Genomic DNA, 22,488 nt, shown 5'->3' with positions numbered 1-22,488 from the left:
ACAAGTTCAAAGTGTTGACTCAAGCTTTAAACGGGCCGCTGAACCAGAGACGCCGTTTTAATCTCAGAAACGGGATTATTTCAACTTTCAGCACACCACCTCATCCTCTGACCCCCTTCAGCTGCAGCAGCTCGAGTCGCAACGTTTCCTCCAGATCTTCCTGCCGCTGCATAGCAACAGCACTTAAAAATACCAGCGGGCTGCCCTGATTGGCTGAGAGGACACCGGGTATGAACCTGAGCTGGGGGACGGTCAGCAGGAAACAAATCCACCACGACAGAAACAAATAAATTTATTTTTTAAAAATATTTCACTGCTGATACATACAATACACTCATCATACTCATATATATTTGCATAAAGTATACTCTTAACATGATAATATTTAAAGATCTGATACATTATTGTCAGGTGGGGAGGGGGATATCGACAGGGAAACGTTCTGTAGTGTGTAGCGTTGAACCACTAGACCAAAACCCACTAAAACAGATGGGGGGCATCAGCGGTGGCCATGTGATCGGAGGAGGAAGAGCGAAGAGGAGGAGGGACGCCTGAGCTCAAACAAGAAGAGCTGCAGTTTTCACACTTTCTGCTGCAAGAAAACATCAAAAACAATATTTCATGCAGAAAACTCATTTTTCTGATGTTTAATCTGAATAAAACCGATGCAACCGGTTTTATTTAAAGAAACATCCGATTCACGAAAGATTGTTTCATTAGGAATTAACTATAATTATACGATTACCTTTCCAATCTACAACTTCAAAGGAAAACTGGGTCGGATTTCTTGAGCCACACGGAGATGCTTCAAGACGCCCGAATCTCATCCTTCCTTCTCCATCCTCCGATCAGACCATCAATGTGACGGCCCAGCAGTAGAGCAGCTGGTTGTGTTAAGCATCCCAACACTCTAGAAACATCTCCTGGACCCGTTTACCGGTGTGATCCGAGAACATCCATTCACGTCTTCATCTAGTTCCATAAAAACTCCATCATCATCATCATTATCATTATTATTATGTGTCAAATGAAGCACTCAGGCCAGAATGTGTTTTGTTTTTTAAAATAAATCCTCTAAATGACATTTAAACAGTAAATTATTCAGGATATTTCTGATCTAAAAGCGAGTCCCTATGGAGGAGAAACTCGAGTCACGGTGCAGAGGCAGAAAAGAACAAGAATTAGTATTCAGCAGCCTGAAGTACTTCATGTGAGAGGGGAGAAGACCCTGTGACCCGCTCCGACACCAGTTTAGCTGGGGAAAGCAGCTCTTAGGAAAATGGCAGTGAAGGAATTTCCTCACAGAGGAGCTCTTAAATGATCTTGGAGGTGAACTGCTTCCTCCATCGTGGCTGGATTAATGCTGTTTTCCTCCCCCCAGCCCCCCCGCTGGGTGCTCGCTACCTGCAGGATTAAATAAGCAGCGGCTCTCCATGAGTCCACTCAGGTCTGCAGCCTCTGTGAGGATCTGAGATCAAACCCCAATAAAAGAGAAAAAAAATTCATTTTGAGTGCTCTTACTAACTTTTTTCATGAGGCGCGCTCACGGGCGGGGGGGGGGGGGGGCCTAAACGAGAATTATTGCACTACCTTCTACCAGGAAGTAGAGTTTTAGTTTTTGTAAGCTGAGAGAAGCTGGATCCTAAACTCCGTCGACGTCCACCGTGGTTTGCCTCGGGTGGACTTCCTGATCTTTCAGGCCCGTGAAGACCTCTGCTGAGAAAAAGTTGTTCTCCTGTTTCTGTGGAAGTGCTGCAGGCTGCGCCGGAAAACTCCCGGAACAATCCTGATTCTGCTCCTCCCATCGGGATGGGCCGCAGAGCAGCTCCCAGAGCTGTTAGTCGAAACAAGTTTCGCTTAATTTGAACTTGATTTGGAATAACTTTAATTAAAGTTTTAAAACACACCCGGCTGAGCGAATAATGAGCTTAGCTGAAACGGTGATTGCACAACGGGTCTGACGGGAAGAAGGTGTTGAGACGACCGCGTCAGGATGCAGAAATCAAAGCCTCCAATCTCAACAACCTCACAACACAACCGGAACAGCGTTCCGTTAACGTCTCAGGAGTCCCGGCTTGGTCTGAAGTGGCTGTTGCCATGGTAACGTCGGGGCCCAGAGCCACTGCTGGACAGAATCCGCTGGTGGGAGGAGGAGGAGGGGGGTCGACTTGTTAGCACCACAGTTCTGTAATCTGGGCGTGGCCGTGGGGGGGTGGGGGGCTGATCTGCAGGCAACCTACACTGTAAAAACGACACCGTTTGGAGCTATTTAAAAATCCCGCAGTTCGTCTCAGGTCCACCTACGAGGAATGATGAATCAAAAAGTGGAGGCGAAGTCTAAACGGCCCTCCAGTCGGAGCTGGACGCAACATCTAAGAGAAGTGTTCTCTTCCTTTCTGTTCGTAAAAATCTTCAGTATTTACACACTTAGAACACGCGTGTTGTTGAGGCCTTTTTGCAGTGCAGTTGTGTACAGAGGGGCGGGAAACGAGATCTCCATCAGTGGCTCTGGACCATCCCTGTCCCGCTTCTTCACAAAGGCCAGGGCAGGTCGCTGAAGTCAACGGGACCGCCCAGGCCGGCGTCTGCCTCCAGCAGGGACATGATGACCGCCATGGCCGCCTCGTCGTTGCTGGGGCTGCTGGAGCCGGGCTCGTCCATGATGTCTATGCTCAGGTGGGAGTTGTCACCTAAACGGACGGAAAATCAGTGAGAAGGTCATGCCTGGGCAAGAGGAAGCAGCATGTTTGTGGAACTCACTCATGATGGACTGGTTGGAGTAAGGGTAGCCGACGGAATCGGGTCCAGGAATGATCCCCGTACTCGGCAGATCGGGCGTTCCTCCGTTCTGGATCTGAAGAGAGATCAGACACGATAGCAGTCACGATCTGACCCTGGAGCTGCTTTGAGATGGCAGAAATAGTCATAAGTTGATGCAAACGCTCAAATAATCTGCTGTAAGGAAATCCGTCCGCCGCTCCTCACACCTTCTTCACGAGGAAGTAGAATAGCATCAGCTTCTGTGACTCAGCCTCACAGCGAGATCGTTTAAGTGGATTTAACCAGAGGAGAAACTCCAGTTTATTACGTTTTCAGGATCTTTTGTACCTTTTTTCCTCCTGGGGAGCAGGTGTCGGGGGGAGGCGTGCTGGTGATGTTCAGAGGGCTGGAGCCACAGCTGGAGGGAGACGAGCCACGAATCCTGACAGACAAACACACTTCCTGTTCAGAACTGCTTCCAGAGTCCAAAAACCTGATTAAACCGGTCCTCAGCAGATAAATAACAACAAATCTCATTCATGCTTTTAGACTAAACCCAACAAATCAGCTGCCAAAGCAAGATTTCTGAGTCAGAATCAGTGAGACAACTTTGTGTGTGTGTGTGGGTGGGTGTGTGTGTGTGTGTGTGTGTGGGTGGGTGGGTGGGTGGGGGGGTCGTCAAATTAAGTGACTTCAAACAAAATGAAGCGGAATTACGACACTTTGAGGCTAAATTACAGAAACGTGACAGATGAAACAGTTACATAATAATAATAATATATTTAATTTGAGGGCGCCTTTCTCAAACCCAAGGTCGCCGTACAGTTAAACAAAGATAAAAACAATAAAAACAACAGAGGTCGATAGAGCAACAAGAACAAACAAGACACCACATTCTAAAGTCTAGGTCTAAAGGGAGTAGGGTTGTCACGGTAACCGGTGTCGCAGTAAACCCCGGTAAAAAAGTGGACAATAATATTAACCGTCTTGTGTTTTTTAAATATATTATCTCGGTGGATTACCGTGGCTGCGGTGTAGGCGCGTGACCCTTACCAGCCACCGTATCATCTGCTGAAGTTGCCGGCGGCACATGCGCACTTTGTTGTTTACAACCAAAACTTTCTTGAAGCTAAAGCTGAAATAATGGCCAAAGGAGGAGACGGCAGCGCTCAGGACATTTATTATCCCTCAAAGAAGACAAAGTGGGAAGTACGGGCATCTTTTGGATATTTGAAGAATGCCGAGGGACAGTTGATAGAAGACGGCTATCCTGTTTGCAGCACGTGCAGAAAAAGTGTCTGTGAAAGGCAGCAACGCTTCAAATCTCATGACACATCTGCGTGACCATCACCCACAACTCTACAGTCAACGCAAGGCAAGCTAACGTTAGCGTTTTAGCTAAAATGCGTGATCCGAGGATTTGGGTTGAGGGAGAATGCAACGAGTCGCTATATAAAGCAGCCGCAGCGCCGCTACCTGCATGTAAACCGTGTCGCGGACACCGCCATGTTGAAATGACGCTATGCATTACGGGGCTCCCAGGGGCAGATAAGAGTTGGTCTCTCTCCGAGAATAATTATGAATTTAACAATGATTACTGCCTGATGACATTTTCCCACATCTGCAAAGCTCACTGGAAGGACACAAACCGAGGACAATATTTTCCTGATATAGGGTTTATTACTCAAGTAAGGGTAAAAAAGTATCTGATTAGAAGGCTACTTGAGTACTGAGTATCATCTGGTCTAATATTTTTAAATGATGTCATCAAACAGACAAAAAATCAGAAGTTATGGGCAAATATTGGTATTTTAAAGACTAAAGGGGAAAATGTAAACAAATAAACAACACATTTTAGGCAATTTTAGACACAAACTGAAGACAATATTTTCCTGGTATACAGGGCTTATTTAACTGTCTGAAAATGTATCACGTTTAAAAAAATACCGCGATAATTTCGAAGACCGTGATAATTTTGGTCACAATAACCGTGAGGTTAGATTTTCACACCGTGGCGACCCTAAAAGGGAGTAAACTTGTTTGAATAAGCGGGTTTTGAGGTGTGCCTTGAATAATGGAAAAGAGTCCGTATTTCTAACGGCAGAGGGACGCGAGTTCCAGAGCCGCAGAGCAACTGAAGGCTCCGCCCCCCATGGTGGTAAGGCGAGCTCGAGGTTGAACCAGATCAAGTGCAGATGAGGATCTAAGGGACCGGGAGGTGGTTGCAATAGTTATTAGATTACACAGAGGAACTGGGGCCATGCTATGGATAGCTCTAAACGTGAGTAGTAGGATCCTGGTTTCCACTGGCAACCAGTGTAGGTTTTAAAGAACAGGAGTGACGTGATTTCTTGAGGGGGTCCCAGTAATGATGCGTGCTGCAGAGTTCTGGAGAAGTTGGAGTTTATGAAGGGATTCAGTCGGGAGACCAAACAGAAGGGAGTTACGGTAGTCCACGCGAGAGGCGATGAGACCGTGAACGAGGACTGCAGCAGCACGAGGCGTGAGAAAAGGACGGAGGCTGCTGAGATTGCGAAGATGGAAATATGCGACCCGAGTAACACGGTTAATGTTACACGATGCGACCACGACTAAAATGTGAAAACACCTGATTTTAACCGACATTTTCTTTTGTTTAGACCTGAAATCTTTAACTTGCCACAGTTTGTCAGAGGCTGTCATGAGCAACACGCACCCACCCGAGGACACGCACCTTTTCAAAAGGTGAGATGTCATTTTTTCCAATCCCCAGGGTATCCGCGGGTCTTTAAAAAGTCTTAAATTAGCTTTTCCAAATTTAAGGTCTTAAAAATCCTTAAAAATGACAAATAATCCTTAAATACAGCTTTCAAAGGTCTTAAATTACCAAAGACCCAATAAACAAGATTGTTTTAGTTCTATAAAATTTTCCTGAATTTCTAGTTAGTCTTCAGCATTTTTTGTGTACGATGTTGCCGTAAGCGGAACCGTACACATGCAGCTGGTTGTGAAAGGGGGCTATTTTTAGATGAGCACATTAGCTGGTTAAGCTAGTGGGGGCTTGCGCCATGGGGAAGTGCAAGTTTAATGGTAACTGGATGGCTAATCCCACGTTCGTGACGTGGTTAGCACCGGTTCCAGGCAATAGCTGGAAATTATAGCTTAGATTTAATTTTTAAAAATAGCTTAAATTTGGTTAAAGTGGCCTTAAAAAAGGTCTTAAAAAGTCTTAAATTTGGCTCCTTTAAACCTGCAGAAACCCTGAATCCTGCTCTCTGAGATTATTACGAATACTGCGTTCCACAATTTGGGCTGGGAGGTGTAGCGATGGCGCGTGTCGTCCTGTCAGCGTAGCAGCCAGGAAGAGTCAGCGCTGAGCCGTCACTGAGCACGTGGCGTGTTTCAGGTCAGATCCCGTACACCGACGCTTCCAGCTTCCCGGTAGCTGATAAACCTCTGAGGCGTATTTATTCCCACCATCTGCATGAAACGACTTTGCTGGTTTTATTTTACCTCTGGATCTCCATCACTTCCTCTGCTATCATACGTCCGATCTTCCCAGCTCCTGGTCTCGTGCCACCGGGAATGCCGGGCACCGTCTGCAGCGCTCGTCTCCCCCCACCTGCACATCCACAGAAACCAGGAAATAACTGCTCAGTCCAGCGGGACGAACCCCAGCGGAGTGGGAATCGCGGTGATTTGTGACATTTACCCTCTGAGGTCAGAACACTGTCCATGCTCTGTGGAGATGCAGCAGACTGAGGATAATCCGATCCTTCCATAATCGGACATCTAAGGAGAAAAACATCCATTAAAATATCCACACGTGCTGCCGAAGAGCCAGCTGTAATCAGAATACTTACGACACCACCGTGTTAGTCGAGACGATGTACTCCACCTCCTTGGTCCACGGGTTCATGAAGCTGAACCACTGGCTCCTCAATGTGATGAAGGATCCGTCTTTGATTTTAAACTTGTAACAGTTGGTGTTGATCTTTTCTCTCATCTGCAGAACTGTGGACGAAGCGCAGGATGAGTGACACACATCCGTCTGCGGAGCTGCTTTGGCTCAGCTCGGACCATACCTTGTCTGTGACACTCCGCCAGGTGACTGATGTCATCCTGATGGAAATACTCGTAGAAGGAAGTGCCGAGCAGCTCTTGGGGCAAATACGCTAGGATGGCCGTGGCTCTGGAGCAACAAAAACACAGAAAATGGTGTCTGAGGTCTGCTTTTAATCACGTTGGCGCGATCTCACACTTCAGTAAGAGGTCAACAATAACCCACACGAGGCCACAGCAGTAAAACATAAAGGGTCTAGTGACATCTGCTGGCTTAAACGTCACCTTTCATTTTCATCCGTGACCACGTTTCATTTCTGCAGGCAGACGCCGCTAAACGCTTTTATCAAATCACTGTTAAACTGAAGTCAAGGTGAGTTTTCAGGGTTTTCCTCTTCTTTGCTCCATTAGCATCATTTTTATTTATTTTTTTGCTAGTTTCAAAACTTTCAAAACATCAGAAATCACAAAAAAGAGCATCGAGGATTATTAGTCACTACAGAGATCCCTCCAGCGTATAAATTCAAGCGTATTAAGTCATTAGTAAATAAAAATTATGATGAAATCTGAAAATTAAAAATCGATTGTTTATGTCTGCTGGTTAAAACCTAGGCTGTGTTCATTTCCTTTTGTAAAAAGAGGTGGAAATTATTAACTATTTTCTTTACCTGCTCCTTTTCATTCAGATTTGTTTTGTGTTTTGTGTGTTCTTAGTTTGTGTTTATTTATATATAATTTTGTCTTTTCAATGAAATAAAAAAAAATCCAAAAGAGGTTTAGGAATTCAATTCAAGTTTATTTATAAAGCGCCAAATCATGACCAGAGTCGTCTCAAGGACCTGCACACAGTAAACATCCCACTACAGGTCAGGTCATTAAGCCAATCAGTAACAAGTTTCCTGTATAAGGAACCCAGCAGGTCGCATCGAGTCACTGACTAGTGTCAGCGTCTTTACAGCAATCCTCATACTAGGGATGTAAGAAAATATCGATACAGCAATATATCGCAATGTTTTTTTCCCAGCGATATTATATCGATATGTTCAAAAGTTGTGTATGGAAAATATCGATATCCCAATATATTGTGATATTTTTCCTGCAGCATAATATTGATATTCAAAAGCTGTGTATCAAATTTTTGGAAGAATTTCATGCAAATATTTGTGTGTTTTCTTTTCTTTTGGTGCAATTCCAACGTCGACTGTTAGTTGGAAGCAGTGTGCAATGGGTTTTGTTTCCACCACTGAAATGTAAATCCCTTCAGATACCTCATGTTAAACATGTTACGTATCAGTTTGGACGGTTATTGAATTTTCCAAAAATAAATTCAGTCTAAAAAAACACTATTATCATCTGAATGAATGTATCGCAATATATCGTGATATATTGTACCGTCTCCCCTGTATTGTGATGCGTATCGTATCACCATGATTTCACCAATACACGTTCCTACCTCATACTAAGCAAGCATATAGCGACAGTGGAGAGGAAAACTCCCTTTTAACAGGAAGAAACCTCCAGAGGATCCTGGCTCAGTATAAGCAGCCATCCACCACACACACCCGCACGCGCACACACACACACACACACACACACACACACACACACACACACACACACTCACTCACTCACTCACTCACTCACTCACTCACTCACTCACTCACTCACTCACTCACACACACACACTCACCAAGTAGTGTTTCTATGGTTACATTGTGATTTCTTAGTAAATATTCTATTTGGTGAGAGATAAACTTTATTGTATCTATCCTAGTGAATCTATAATTAAACGGGTAAACTAGTAGTAGCACATCCAACGTCAAAGAGAGTAAAATGCTATCAGGAGAGGGGGAATGTTTAAGTGGTTAGCAGCAGTGTGCTAGCCGATGGCCCGCTCCATGAGGCCACCACAGCTCAGCAGAACATCATTGAAGGTATGAATCTGCTGGTTCTCTCAGATGATGAACGATGAATCATCATGGGTGTTTTTGACACAAGTCTATTATAACAAGCTCTACAAACACTTTAATAATAAATCAGGTAAAATTGCTGCGTAAGCAGATTTACATCAAAGGGCTTTTCTGCGGAAGCAACGGTAACGTTTCCCGTTCTCACCTCTGGTCGACGAAGACAAACTTTCCATCGATGGCGTGCCGGGAGACGTACTCCGTGGGCTTCACCCTGATGTCCGCCGGGCTGGGCTGGGGGACGATGTGGGGGTGCAGGCGGCCGATGGCCACCAGGCAGCTCAGGTTGCAACCTTCGTTGTCCGGCTCGTTGTCTTCGTCCAGCCCCATCTTGGTGGGCGGCCAGCTCTTTAAGTAGCCCGTGCTGTGGATGGTGCAGAAGCTCTTACGGTCAGCTGGGGATGGGGGGGGGAGAGAGGAGTTAGGATGGTCATCTGGACAGCAGCATGATGGGACCGTTAACTGGTTACTAACTATTTAAACTTGATTTTTTTCTGTTTCATTTGCAAATCTTTAACTAATCTCAGAGGTTAAAGGTCAACTTGACTCATATTTTCATACATTTGCAGTGGTCTCCAGGAGGAAGGAGTTAAGGTTGGTTTATGCTTGACGCGTCCGCGAGGTCCGCACGGAAAAGTAGCGTCATTTTGCGTAATTTTAACAACCACGCCCCTCCGCCGCGCCTCCACACGGCCCAGAATTTCCGCAACGCGCACCTCGGAAAATTTCTAACCACGCGGACGGACGGACGCGGAAAAACATGGCGGACCGGCAAGAACTAGTATGGCAGAGGTTGGTAAATACAGACATTTGTATGATTCAGCTCTCAGAGATCACCGTGATCAACATGTTGTTAATAATTCTTGGAGAGAAATAGCTCGCACTGTCGGTAAAGACGAGGACGCTGTTAAAAATGCTGGAATGCCATGTTGTAAACAGTAATTTCTACTTCTACTATGGTGTAGTGTTGGATGCATGCCGTAGAGCTCCATGCTGCCCCCTACAGTTTGGGAGAATATTGGCTCACCGCAGAGACAAGCCGCACGAACCATAAAAGCTGCGAGTTGTGAAGCGCGTTCCATCCGCGAGCCGCATCACCGTGCGGAAAGTGAATGCGTCAAGCATAAACCAAGCTTAAGTCAGTCGTACTCTGGAGAAAAAAGCTGGTGTGCCTGTTTGAGGACACTGAAGTCAGCCAGAGGAGAAGGTAGCTTCAGACACAGGTGCAGCGGTAAACCCCGGTAAAAGTGTCGGGATTAATAACGACCGTCTTGTTTAAAAAAAAAAAAAAAGATCTTGGTGCATTATCGTGGCTGAAGGAGGAGACGGCAGAGCTCAGGACATCCGTCACCCCCCAAAGAAGATAAAAGTCGGAAGCACGGGCATATTTGGGATATTTGAAGAGTGCCGAGGGACCGTTGATAGAAGACGTCTATCCTGACACTTCGAATCTCATGACATCTGCGTGACCATCACCCACCCCTCTACAGTCGATGCAAGACAAGCTAACGTTAGCGTTTTAGCTGAAATGTGTGACGTGAGGACTTTGGGTTGAGGGAGAATGCAACGAGTCGCCTGCCAGTGCAGCCGCAGCGCCCGCTGCCAGCATGCAAACTGTCGCGGTCACCCCCAAATAGAAATGACGCCATGCATTACGGGGTTCACGGGGAGGGGGGATAAGAGCTGGTTGCCAATGCAATAAATTGACTCCCAAATCTGTAAAGCTCACCGGAACGACACAAATCGAGGACAACTCTCCTGATATAAAGGGTTTGCTTAGTTGCCTGAAAATGTAACACGTTTAAAAAAATACAGCGATAATACCGAAAACCGGCATAATTTTGGTCACAATAACCGTGAAGTTAAAGTTTCACACCGTGACAACCCTACTTCAGACGTCAGGTTTTGCAGCCTTATTTCCTGATGTTTACATCTCTCCTCTGATTGGCTAACAGCAACACGATGATGCAATGTTGATGTTTTATCTCTACAAATAACACAAGTCTGGAGGAGTTCTGCTGTGTGGTGCAGCTGCTAACTAACGGTTAGCTTCTACTAGCTGAGATGTTCACTGCGGTTTCCTGGATGCTAAACTAACACAACCTCCGTTGCGAGTCAAGATGGGTGAGTCCATGAATGTTACGTGACATCTGATAAATTTACGAGGTTTTCTGCTGCATTAGAGACTTTCAGGGTCAGTAGATGTTTATTCACACTCCAGTCGACCCACCAGCAGGGTCACACGAACTCATTTTTATGACTCATTAGTTCTCAGGACTCTGGAGCGCCAGGATGTTCCAGGAAAACCCTCCAGAAATAACTTTTCTAGGTGAAAACTTGATTCTCATTTGAATTCTAATGAGCTTGAAAGAAAAGCGTCTGGACTTCTTTGAGTTGCTTGAAGACGTTCCACCTCTCATCCAAGAGGATTCTTCAGTTCTGAGGTCAAATGGTGGAGAGCCTCTCGTGGAGAGAGAGGTGATGAAGCCTCTCGGATGAGAGGTGAAACGTCTTCAAGCAACTCAAAGAAGTCCAGACGCTTTTCTTTCAAGCTCATTAGACTACAATGACCTGGATGACTGAGGCCCTGTCCACACGTAGCCGGGGATCTGCTAAAACGTAGATATTTTTCTACGTTTTGGCCTGTCATCCACACGAAAACAGAGTTTTTTCACACGAAAACGGATCTTTTTAAAAACTCCGGCCAAAGTGAAGATCTGCGTTTTCTCCGTTTTGGGTGTCTGCGTGTGGACAGACAAAACCGGAGTGTTAAGGTCTGCAACGTCACTTTCCGCGACAAAAAATGCTGACATCACGTGTGCGACCTGTGTTTACACTAGCCGACAGCATGGAAGCCCTCGGAGCTGCGCTCTGTCACTACTCGATCCATCAATTGTCCAAGCGCTTTCTGCTTGTTTGTTTTTGCAAGCGGAATTACTGCTCCTTGCGGAAGACCACAGACGAAGGACGAGGTTAAGAACGGGGGAAGTACTGCCGCCTACAGGTCTGGCATGTCCTTAACAACGTATTTATCCGGGTACGTGTGGACAGAGTTGGTTTTTAAAACGCGGTGGTGTGGATGCAAGTTTTTGGAGGGGCGGATATTCGTTTAAAAAACCCCGGCTACGTGTGGACTAGGCCTGAGAACCTTCACAGACATATTCTCATTTGAATGTGAAGACCTTAATAACTGCAGTGAATTCATGACGAGCGGACTGGCTCCGCTGTGATCGAGCGTCCGATTTCCTGTCCTGTGGTTTTATTCTCCGTACCAGAAGGATCAGATGAGTTTAAATCGATAAGGATGCTACGGCAAGGAAGCGGCAGAGACATTTCTTCAACATTTAGTTTGATTTAAGCACGGCTTCCTTGTTAGTCTAACAGAAATGCTCGTCCACGCACTGAAGGGGGATTCCCGTTTCCAACAAAGATGCCACTAAAAACAGAAAAACACATCTGCAAACTGGGCTTTTGGATCCATAAGTCTGGAAATCACATGGTTTTATGTAACATGAGGGATGAAAGAGCACAGTCAGATAAAAACATCTGCACCTTTTTTCTTAGAACAAGTGGAGGGAAAATCTTTATCTTCTACTTTGACTGAAGGTCTGTTGCACTTCATTCTGCAGAAAAACGACCGCCTGGCTCCAGAGCAGAGTCGAGATGGACCAGGAGTGATGTCCGTCTTCACAGGAAGACCAGCTAAAAACAAACAGAAACACTTTCAGCTCTAAACCAGAGGTGCCCAAAGTCGGGGCGTTTCCACAACTCCTTTCCCAAATTAATTCCAAAACACTCATGCAGTACAGTAATCCCTCGTTTATCGCGGTAGATGCGTTCCAGACCTGGCCGCGATAGGTGAAAATCCGCGAAGTAGGGACTCCCAGCATGCCCCTAGCGGGGATTCCCTCCACGTCGCAGCTACGTCACAAACCGCGGCTATAAACAGAAGTCGCCTTTCCAGCTCACCACTCAGTCATCGTTTCTTCAGATTCATGATCAGAGTTTCCAACCTACCGATCAATCCAACGAACTATCAGCTCATAGTAAGTTATCTTACTTACTTCTGGAAAGCCCGGCATTTCCGTGTCACTTCGTTGACGCTCGAACGCTCGAGGGTTTCCTAGATCAGCCGGCGTTTCACCGACGCCATCACTTCCGCGTCTGTGAAACCACGCTCCCTACAAGCTCATCTCCCGAATCCAGCCGACCTGTCTGACATACAGTACTATATTGAATTATCGTATGATCACATTCTCTTTTTGTGGGTAAAACTCAAGAAAAAAAATTTTTTTACTTGGTTTTTTTAGTTTTATTACAAAAAGTGCATTTTATGATGAAATTGATGAAAAAAAAACAAGAATTTCTTGATATTTCGCATAGAAAAATACCGCAAATCAGTGAAAAATACCGCAAATCTGCGAATTCCCCCTGAAAAATGCTCCAAAGAAAAAATCCGCGAAGCAGCGAATCCGCGATGAATGAACCGCGAAGTAGCGAGGGATTACTGTATACCCATCTACGCCATTATGGTTTAAAGGAAGGTTTGGGGTCGGGACACCACTCTGGATCACCAGGAACGACACACACGGTCTTGAGAAGATTTACAGAAATGGAACTAATATTGAAAAACAATTGCTGAAGCTTTATTTCCATATTACCGTATTTTCTGGACTATAAATCGCACTTTTTTTTTCATAGTCTGGCTGGTCCTGCGACTTATATACCAAAGTGACTTATATACCAAATTAAGTATACCGCGCTGCTGCGAGCCGGCTCCGGACCAGGAATGAGCTCGCCTGTCCCGCCGGGAGGGTTTGAAACACCGCCGTCCTCTGCTGGAGACCGTGGTGCGCTGCTGCGCCCTGGTTGTTTATTCTGTTATTGTTACCGGTACTTGTCTTGCAATGTGAAACGCTTGGTCTCAGATTTTGTAAGAAAAATAATAAAATTTCCCCCCAAAATATGACTTATATATGTTTTTTTCTTATTCATTATACATTTAATGGCTGGTGCGACTTATACTCCGGAAAATACGGTAATTCTTAAAAAACTCAACTGAATGGTCATAAATGGTTATAATTGTTATATGACTGTTTTCTTTATGCCCTGGATTATTTAGATTTTTAACAATATTAAACCAAAAAAAAACCCTTTAGATTCATGCGAATCAAATATATATGATTACGTTATTAAAAAGATTTTTTTTGTCTTATTTGAGACTGAAATGATCCAGTTTTTGCATTTTATTTCTAATTTAAGTATTTTTGCTAAACCCTTTTTGGGTTCGCTTCAGCCAGTTTTTAATTAGATTATTTGAAATATCTTTTGGCAAAATTACAAAAAAATATATCTCAGGCAGAACCTCATTTACAGGTTTTACTTACTCAAAGCTCCAATAAATGCTTTCAAAAGAAGAAAGATTCAATAAAAACTGCAGAAATTCATAGGTTTAGTTTCCAGGTCTGTTTTTTAACATCGTCATCACTAATAAAGATTAACGATCAAGATGCAAACGGAGGATCAGGAAGACCTCAAAAGGAGAGAACGTACGTTAATCAGACTGCTGATGGTAGAAAAACAGAAGATACGCATTTGTCCTTGCTTACTTTTAGCGTCAATGAGCCTCTCCCGCGGGGCGGTATCTGAGGAGGACAGCTGCTCTTTGACTTTAGCGATGTCCTTGGGGTGAAGGTAGTCGAACAGGCTCTGACCTATCAGGTCATTCTGGAGACAACATGAGAGAAGATAAATACACTCATTTATCTTCTAGGATTAACACCAAAACATTGATCTGCTGTGAAGCTGCACAACAAGGAGAATTTCTAACTCAAGGCTGCAAGGGCCGGTTTTTAAAAATAAATCATGTTTAACTTCTTAATAATGAACATGAAGTGGATTCCTCTGATTCTGGGTTAGGGTTACTTCAGACTGGGGTCGTCACGGTGTGAAAATCTAACCTCACGGTGATTGTAACCAAAATTATCAAGGTCTTCGATATTATCGCGGTATTTTTTTTGACGTGTTATATTTTCAGACAACTAAATAAACCCTGTATAACAGGAAAAAAATGTCCTCAGTTTGCCTAAAATATGTTATTTTGTAATTATGTTGTTTATTTGTTATTCTCCTCCTTGAACCGTCACCTTATCGTGGTGGAGGAGTTTGAGTGCCCTAATGATCCTAGGAGCTATGTTGTCTGGGGCACTTAGTGCCCCTGGTAGGGTCTCCCATGACAAATTGGTCTTAGGTGAAGGGTGAGACAAAGAACGGTTCGAAGGATCTTTCATGGCGGTTAAAATGAAGAGTCGGAGTACCCGGCCCGGAGGGTTACCGGGGTCCCACCCTGGAGCCAGGCCTGGGGTTGGGGCCCGTGGGCGAGCGCCTGGTGGCCGGGCTTTCGCCCATGGGGCCCGGCCGGGCCCAGCCCGAACCGGATACATGGGCTCGTCCAACTGTGGACCCACCACCCGCAGGAGGAACATGAAGGGTCCGGTGCAATGCGAATCGGGTGGCAGACCAAGGCGGGAGCCTTGGCGGTCCAATCCCCGGACAAGAAAACTAGTTTTTGGGACATGGAACGTCACCTCGCTGGCGGGGAAGGAGCCGGAGCTTGTGGCAGAGGTTGAGCGGTACCGGCTAGATATAGTCGGACTCACCTCGACACATTGCATTGGCTCTGGAACCCGAGACCTGGAGAGGGGTTGGACACTCTACTTTGCTGGAGTTGCTCCGGGTGAGAGGCGGAGGGCTGGGGTTGGCTTTTTGTTAGCTCCGAGACTCTCTGCCTGTGTGTTGGGGTTTACCCCGGGGGACAAGAGGGTAGCTTCCTTGCGCCTTCGGGTCGGGGAACGGGTCCTGACTGTTGTTTGTGCTTATGGGCCAAATATCAGTTCAGAGTACCCACCCTTTTTGGAGTCCCTGGGACGAGTGCTAGATAGTGCTCCATCAGGGGACTCCATTGTCCTGCTGGGGGACTTCAATGCTCACGTGGGCAATGACAGCTTGACCTGGAGGGGTGTGATTGGGAGGAACGGCCCACCTAATCTGAACTCGAGCGGTGTTTTGTTATTGGACTTCTGTGCAAGCCGCAGTTTGGCCATAACGAACACCATGTTCGAACATAAGGATGCCCACCGGTACACTTGGTACCAGGGCAGCCTAGGTCACAGGTCGATGATAGATTTTGTAGTCGTATCATCTGACCTGCGGCCGTATGTTTTGGACACCCGAGTGAAGAGAGGGGCGGAGCTGTCAACTGATCACCACCTGGTGGTGAGTTGGATCAGATGGCAAGGGAACATGCCGCGGAGACCTGGCAGACCCAAACGCATAGTGAGGGTCTGCTGGGAACGCCTGGCAGAAGAACCTGTCAAGACGGTCTTCAACTCCCACCTCCGGCAGAGCTTTGACCACGTCCCGAGAGCAGTGGGGGACATTGAGTCCGAGTGGGCCTTGTTCCACTCTGCGATTGTCGAGGCGGCTGTTGCTAGCTGTGGCCGTAAGGTGGCCGGTGCCAGTCGTGGTGGCAACCCCCGTACCCGCTGGTGGACACCAGAGGTTCGGGGAGCCGTCAGGCTGAAGAAGGAGGCCTACAGGGCGTGGCTGGTCTGTGGGTCTCCGGAGGCAGCAGACAGGTACCGGATAGCCAAGCGGGGTGCAGCAGTGGCAGTTGCCGAGGCAAAATCTCGGGCGTGGGAGGAGTTTGGTGAGGCCATGGAGAAAGACTATCGATCGGCTCCAAAGAGGTTCTGGCAAACTGTCCGGCGCCTCAGGAGAGGAAGGCAGCAACTCGCTCACACTGTTTACAGTGGGGATGGGGAGCTGCTGACGTCAACTGAGGCTATAGTCGGACGGTGGAAGGAATACTTTGAGGAGCTCCTCAATCCCACCAATGCGCATTCCGAGGAGGAACCAGAGCTGGGAGGCCTGGGGATGGACTGTCCGATCTCGGGGGCAGAAGTTGCTGAGGTAGTCAAACAACTACACAGCGGCGGAGCCCCGGGGGCGGATGAGGTTCGTCCTGGGTATCTCAAGGCTATGGATGTTGTAGGGCTGTCATGGTTGACACGTCTCTACAACATTGCGTGGTCATCGGGGGCAGTTCCTAGGGAGTGGCAGACCGGGGTGGTGGTCCCCATCTTTAAGAAGGGTGACCTGAGGGTGTGTTCCAACTATAGGGGGATCACACTCCTCAGCCTCCCTGGAAAGGTCTACGCCAAGGTACTGGAGAGGAGGGTCCGATCGATAGTTGAATCTCAGATAGAGGAGGAGCAATGTGGTTTTCGTCCTGGCCGTGGAACTGTGGACCAGCTCTATACCCTTGCAAGGGTGATGGAGGGGGCATGGGAGTTTGCCCAACCAATCCACATGTGTTTTGTGGATTTGGAGAAGGCTTATGACCGTGTCCCCAGGGGCACCCTGTGGGGGACACTCCAGGAGTATGGGGTGGGTGGCTTTCTGTTAAGGGCCATTCAGTCCCTTTACCAGAGGAGCGTGAGTTTGGTCCGCATAGCCGGTAGTAAGTCGGACCTGTTCCCAGTGAGGGTTGGACTCCGCCAGGGCTGCCCTTTGTCACCGGTTCTGTTCATCACTTTTATGGACAGAATTTCTAGACGCAGCCGTGGTGTGGAGTGTGTCGAGTTTGGTGGCAGGAGAATCTCGTCTCTGCTTTTTGCGGATGATGTGGTCCTCCTAGCTTCATCCAGCTCTGACCTTCAGCTCTTGCTGGGTAGGTTCGCGGCCGAATGTGAAGCGGCTGGGATGAGGATCAGCACCTCCAAATCTGAGACCATGGTTCTCGACCGGAAAAGGGTGGCTTGCCACCTCCGGGTCGGGGGAGAGGTCCTACCTCAAGTGGAGGAGTTTAAGTATCTCGGGGTCTTGTTCACGAGTGAGGGTAGGAGGGATCGGGAGATCGACAGGCGGATTGGTTCGGCGTCTGCAGTGATGCGGACGCTGAGCCGATCTGTCGTGGGGAAGAGGGAGCTGAGCCAGAAAGCCAGGCTCTCGATTTACCGGTCGATCTACGTCCCAATCCTCACCTATGGTCATGAGCTTTGGGTAATGACCGAAAGAACGAGATCGCGGATACAAGCGGCCGAAATGAGTTTCCTCCGTAGGGTGGCCGGGCTCAGCCTTAGAGATAGGGTGAGGAGCTCGGACATTCGGGAGGGACTCGGAGTAGAACCGCTGCTCCTCCGGATCGAAAGGAGCCAGTTGAGGTGGTTTGGGCATCTGGTCAGGATGCCTCCTGGACGCCTCCCCGGGGAGGTGTTTCGGGCATGTCCTGCCGGCAGAAGGCCCCCGGGTCGACCCAGGACACGTTGGAGAGGTTACATCTCCAATCTGGTCCGGGAACGCCTTGGGGTCCTGCCGGAGGAGCTGGTGGACAAGGCCGGGGAGAGGACGGCCTGGAGCTCCCTAGTTGGGATGCTGCCCCCGCGACCCGGACCCGGATAAGCGGAGGAAGACGAGACGAGAGAGACGAGATAATGAACATGAAGTGGATTCCTCTGATTCTGGGTTAGGGTTACTTCAGACTGGGGTCGTCACGGTGTGAAAATCTAACCTCACGGTGATTGTAACCAAAATTATCAAGGTCTTCGATATTATCGCGGTATTTTTTTTGACGTGTTATATTTTCAGACAACTAAATAAACCCTGTATAACAGGAAAAAAATGTCCTCAGTTTGCCTAAAATATGTTATTTTGTAATTATGTTGTTTATTTGTTTACATTTTTCCCCGTTAGTCTTTAAAATACCAATATTTGCCCATAACTTCTGATTTTTTGTCTGTTTGATGTCATCATTTTAAAAATATTAGACCAGATGATACTCAGTACTCAAGTAGCCTTCTAATCAGATACTTTTTTACCCTTACTTGAGTAATAAACCCTATATCAGGAAAATATTGTCCTCGGTTTGTGTCCTTCCAGTGAGCTTTGCAGATGTGGGAAAATGTCATCAGGCAGGAATCGTTGTTAAATTCATAATTATTCTCGGAGAGAGACCAACTCTTATCTGCCCCTGGGAGCCCCGTAATGTATAGCGTCATTTCAACATGGCGATGTCCGCGACACGGTTTACATGCAGGTAGCGGCGCTGCGGCTGCTTTATATAGCGACTCGTTGCTTTCTCCCTCAACCCAAATCCTCGGATCACGCATTTTAGCTAAAGCGCTAACGTTAGCTCTCCTTGCGTTGACTGTAGAGTTGTGGGTGATGGTCACGCAGATGTGTCATGAGATTTGAAGCATTGCTGCCTTTCACAGACACTTTTTCTGCACGTGCTGCAAACAGGATAGCCGTCTTCTATCAACTGTCCCTCGGCATTCTTCAAATATCCAAAAAATGCCCGTACTTCCCACTTTGTCGTCTTTGAGGGATAATAAATGTCCTGAACGCTGCCGTCTCCTCCTTTGGCCATTATTTCAGCTTTAGCTTCAAGAAAGTTTTGGTTGTAAACAACAAAAATCTGTAAAAACATTTTGGATAAAATTGCACCTTTTAGGATTAGAAAGCCGAGGCCTAGACCAGAACCATGGCTCTCTGATGATGTTCGGAGGGCAGAAAGGAAATGGAAGAAAGACAGACTCCAAGTCTCTCGTGAGATATTCAGAGAATCTTTGTTTAACTATCAGCAAACTCTTAAGGAAGCGAGGGTGAAGTTCTTTGCTGATATTGTGGAAAAAAATTCTCATGATCCACGCACTCTTTTTTCTGTAGTAAATTTGCTACCTGAGTTCTCGGATTCTAGTTCTTTGCCTCCCACAGTTGAAAATTGTAATGACTTTCTTCACTGTTTTGTTGATAAGGTTACAGCTATTCGAGCTGCCATTACAAACTCACCACCTGACTCTCTACTCCCAGAGCCGCCCCAGGCTACACTGGAAACATTTGAGCCTGTATCCTTATCGGACTTGGAAAAACTGGTCGCTCAGCTTAAACCATCTGGCTCCCCTTGTGATGTGCTGCCCCCTAGAATTGATAAAGAACTCTTTCCAGTGATAGGCCCTTTGCTTTTGGCAATCATAAATGGCAGTCTTACTTCTGGTATGGTTCCGTCCTCGTTTAAGAAGGCTGTTATTCATCCTATGTTAAAAAAGCCGGGACTGGATGTGACAAACTTAGCTAATTACGGGCCCATCTCAAAACTCCCTTTTCTTTCCAAACTGCTGGAGAAGGTCGTGTATTCACAGTTGGTTGCCTTTATGGACACAAATGATGTATGGGAGACTTTTCAGTCAGGGTTCAGGGCAGGTCACAGCACTGAATCTGCTTTTAATGGTTTTTAATGACACGTTTTCAGCCGGTGACATGGATAACAATGTCGTCCTACTATTGCTGGACTTATCTGCAGCTTTTGATACAGTCGACCACGAAGTCCTTCTGGACCGACTACAGCATTGGGTGGGTATAGCTGGGCAGGCCCTCCAATGGCTTCCCTCCTACCTTCATGACAGGACATTTAGTGTTCAGATGGGTGAGGTGACGTCACCCTGCGTGAGACTTTGTTGGGGTGTGCCACAGGGCTCTGTCCTTGGTCCTCTCCTATTTGCAGTGTATTTGCTTCCTCTTGGAGTCCTCCTTCGTCGGCATAATGTGAAATTTCATTTTTTTGCTGATGACTGCCAAATCTATCTCCCTCTTCGACGTGGGGAGGATAGATCTGTTTCTCCTTTACTGCACTGTTTGAAGGACATAAAATGTTGGATGGCTTCTAATTTTTTGCACCTAAATGAGAGCAAACCGGAAGTCATAATACTTCATCCTGGCAGAAGAAATGGCTCAGGTGCTGATATTGACCTTGGCCCATTGACCCCCTCTGAAAAGAAAATAGTAATTTGGGGATAAAAATTGACTCCTCACTTAATTTTGACACTCGCGTAAATACGGTGGTGAGGTCCTGTTTTTTTAATCTGAAATGACTATCTAGGATCAGGCCTCTGCTGTCCAGAGCTCATCTGGAGTCTGTGTTGCATGCATTCGTCCTGTCTCACCTGGACTACTGTAACGCTCTGTATGCCGGTCTGGGCCAGTGCACGGTTGCACGGTTCCAATTTGTACAGAACTCAGTGGCTAGGTTCCTGACCGGTACTAGATGTCGAGATCACACTACTCCAGTGCTGGATGCTCTGCACTGGCTCCCAGTGCAATATCGAGCTAAATGTAAGATCTTAACTCTGTTTATAAGGCCCTCCAGGGCAGTGCCCCCTCTTACATTACTGCACTTTTGCACAAGTATGAACTTCTGGTGGTCCCCCGGTCGAAATATCAATCGAGGGGTTATCGTGCATTTTCTGTTTTGGCTCCAACTCTGTGGAATGAATTGCCATTGAGCATTAGGCAGGCGCCGTCCCTTCAAGTCTCGTCTAAAGACTCATTTCTATTTGATTGCTTTTCAGCGCTAGGGTTCATTGAATTGCCCTGACATTATGGTTTTTAATACTTCTTTTTGATCAGGATGCTTGATCTTATTTTGTCCACCATTTGTTTTTAATTGATTAGTCTCATTCCGTTATCTCTCTGTATTTGTAACATTGCTTGCTTGTTATTTTATGATTTTATGTTTTTATCTTGCTCTTAAGCCCAGGTACTGGGAATGTTTTTATGATGATGCTGTTCAGCACCTTGGGCTTCTGATAACGTTGCGGAAGGTGCTCTACAAATAAAATCGATTGATTGAACAAAGTGCGCATGTGTCACCGGCAACTTCAGCAGATGATACGGTGGCTGGTAAGGGTCACCGCGCCTACACCGCAGCCACGGTAATCCACCGAGATAATATATGTTTTTAAAAACAAGATGGTTATTATTATTGTCAACCTTTTTTACCGGGGTTTACCGCTACACAGGTTACCGCGACGACCCTACTTCAGACCAGACACTCTTATTTTTATGGTTATAAACAAATGGTTGCACCTTTTCATCTACCCATGGCCTCTAAACTGTTAGCATACCTGGCTATAGTTGAGAATCTTGTACACAGACTCAGAAACAAAGAGGATTTTGCCGCGATCGCACCCAACCACGAACAGGAAGCCATCAGCGGCCTGCAGCGTTAAAACACACAAAATAATCACAGATTAATTGATTTCAGATGCATAATTTTGATATAGATTAGAAGCTCTTCGTGCTCACTCTTAGTATCAAATGCTTCAGCTCATCGTCTGAGAGGAAGGAAGGTTTGTAGTTTGCTTCGGTGTACGGGTTGGCTGCACCTGCATGCAATAAAAACAACTGAACTCCACCTGCACACATCAGAGCTCACATCCTGCTCCTGTTGGTTAATCTGAACATACTTCTACATTTGTTGATGGTCAACAGAATTAGTAGTGCTGGAATATCTGGCTCTGGTAACCCATTTCCATCCCCTTATCTTTATTTTGTCATAATAAATATGCCCCTTTCTGTAACCACGATACATTTTTTAACTGCTCAGGAAAGTTCCCGTGAAAGATGGCGGATTTTCAGCCTCCAATAAGAAAACAGAGTCAGCGAGGGGAAAAAAAGTCCTATCTTGAGCCGTTATCCTTTAACGCTCCATCTGCAATCGGAAACGAAACTACAGATTATCATTATTGATCGATCTACTCAGAAATCTGTCCTGTCGCAGCTCGATTATGAAATATTAGAGAGGAAAAATATCAACACAACACCACCTCGGTGAGCAGATGTTTGGCATTTCCCTTCAAAATATGAAAAAGCAGGAAGAACA

General features: G+C 46.4%; 1 protein-coding gene across 1 annotated transcript in view; it reads right to left on the bottom strand.

Annotated features, from left to right (window-relative positions):
• Nucleotides 1–275: 275 nt before the first annotated feature.
• The window catches only part of bmal1a (basic helix-loop-helix ARNT like 1a), a 39,959-nt gene continuing 17,746 nt past the window's right edge, over nt 276–22,488 (bottom strand). The window contains exons 9-20 of the mRNA XM_054733422.2: nt 21,912–21,991; nt 21,731–21,823; nt 14,378–14,495; nt 12,321–12,470; nt 8,917–9,163; nt 6,825–6,931; nt 6,603–6,753; nt 6,452–6,531; nt 6,253–6,361; nt 3,109–3,202; nt 2,761–2,854; nt 276–2,690 (exon numbers count right to left, since the gene is read on the bottom strand). Coding sequence (XP_054589397.2) covers nt 2,533–2,690; nt 2,761–2,854; nt 3,109–3,202; nt 6,253–6,361; nt 6,452–6,531; nt 6,603–6,753; nt 6,825–6,931; nt 8,917–9,163; nt 12,321–12,470; nt 14,378–14,495; nt 21,731–21,823; nt 21,912–21,991 — 1,481 coding nt within the window. The 3' untranslated portion in view covers nt 276–2,532. The remainder of the gene's footprint in view (nt 2,691–2,760; nt 2,855–3,108; nt 3,203–6,252; nt 6,362–6,451; nt 6,532–6,602; nt 6,754–6,824; nt 6,932–8,916; nt 9,164–12,320; nt 12,471–14,377; nt 14,496–21,730; nt 21,824–21,911; nt 21,992–22,488) is intronic.

Source organism: Nothobranchius furzeri, chromosome 4 (genome assembly GCF_043380555.1).
Source record: "Nothobranchius furzeri strain GRZ-AD chromosome 4, NfurGRZ-RIMD1, whole genome shotgun sequence".
In the NCBI taxonomy this organism is placed as follows: Eukaryota; Metazoa; Chordata; class Actinopteri; order Cyprinodontiformes; family Nothobranchiidae; genus Nothobranchius; species Nothobranchius furzeri.
Note: the sequence above shows the minus strand (reverse complement) of the source record. Positions and strands in the feature narration are given on the sequence as shown.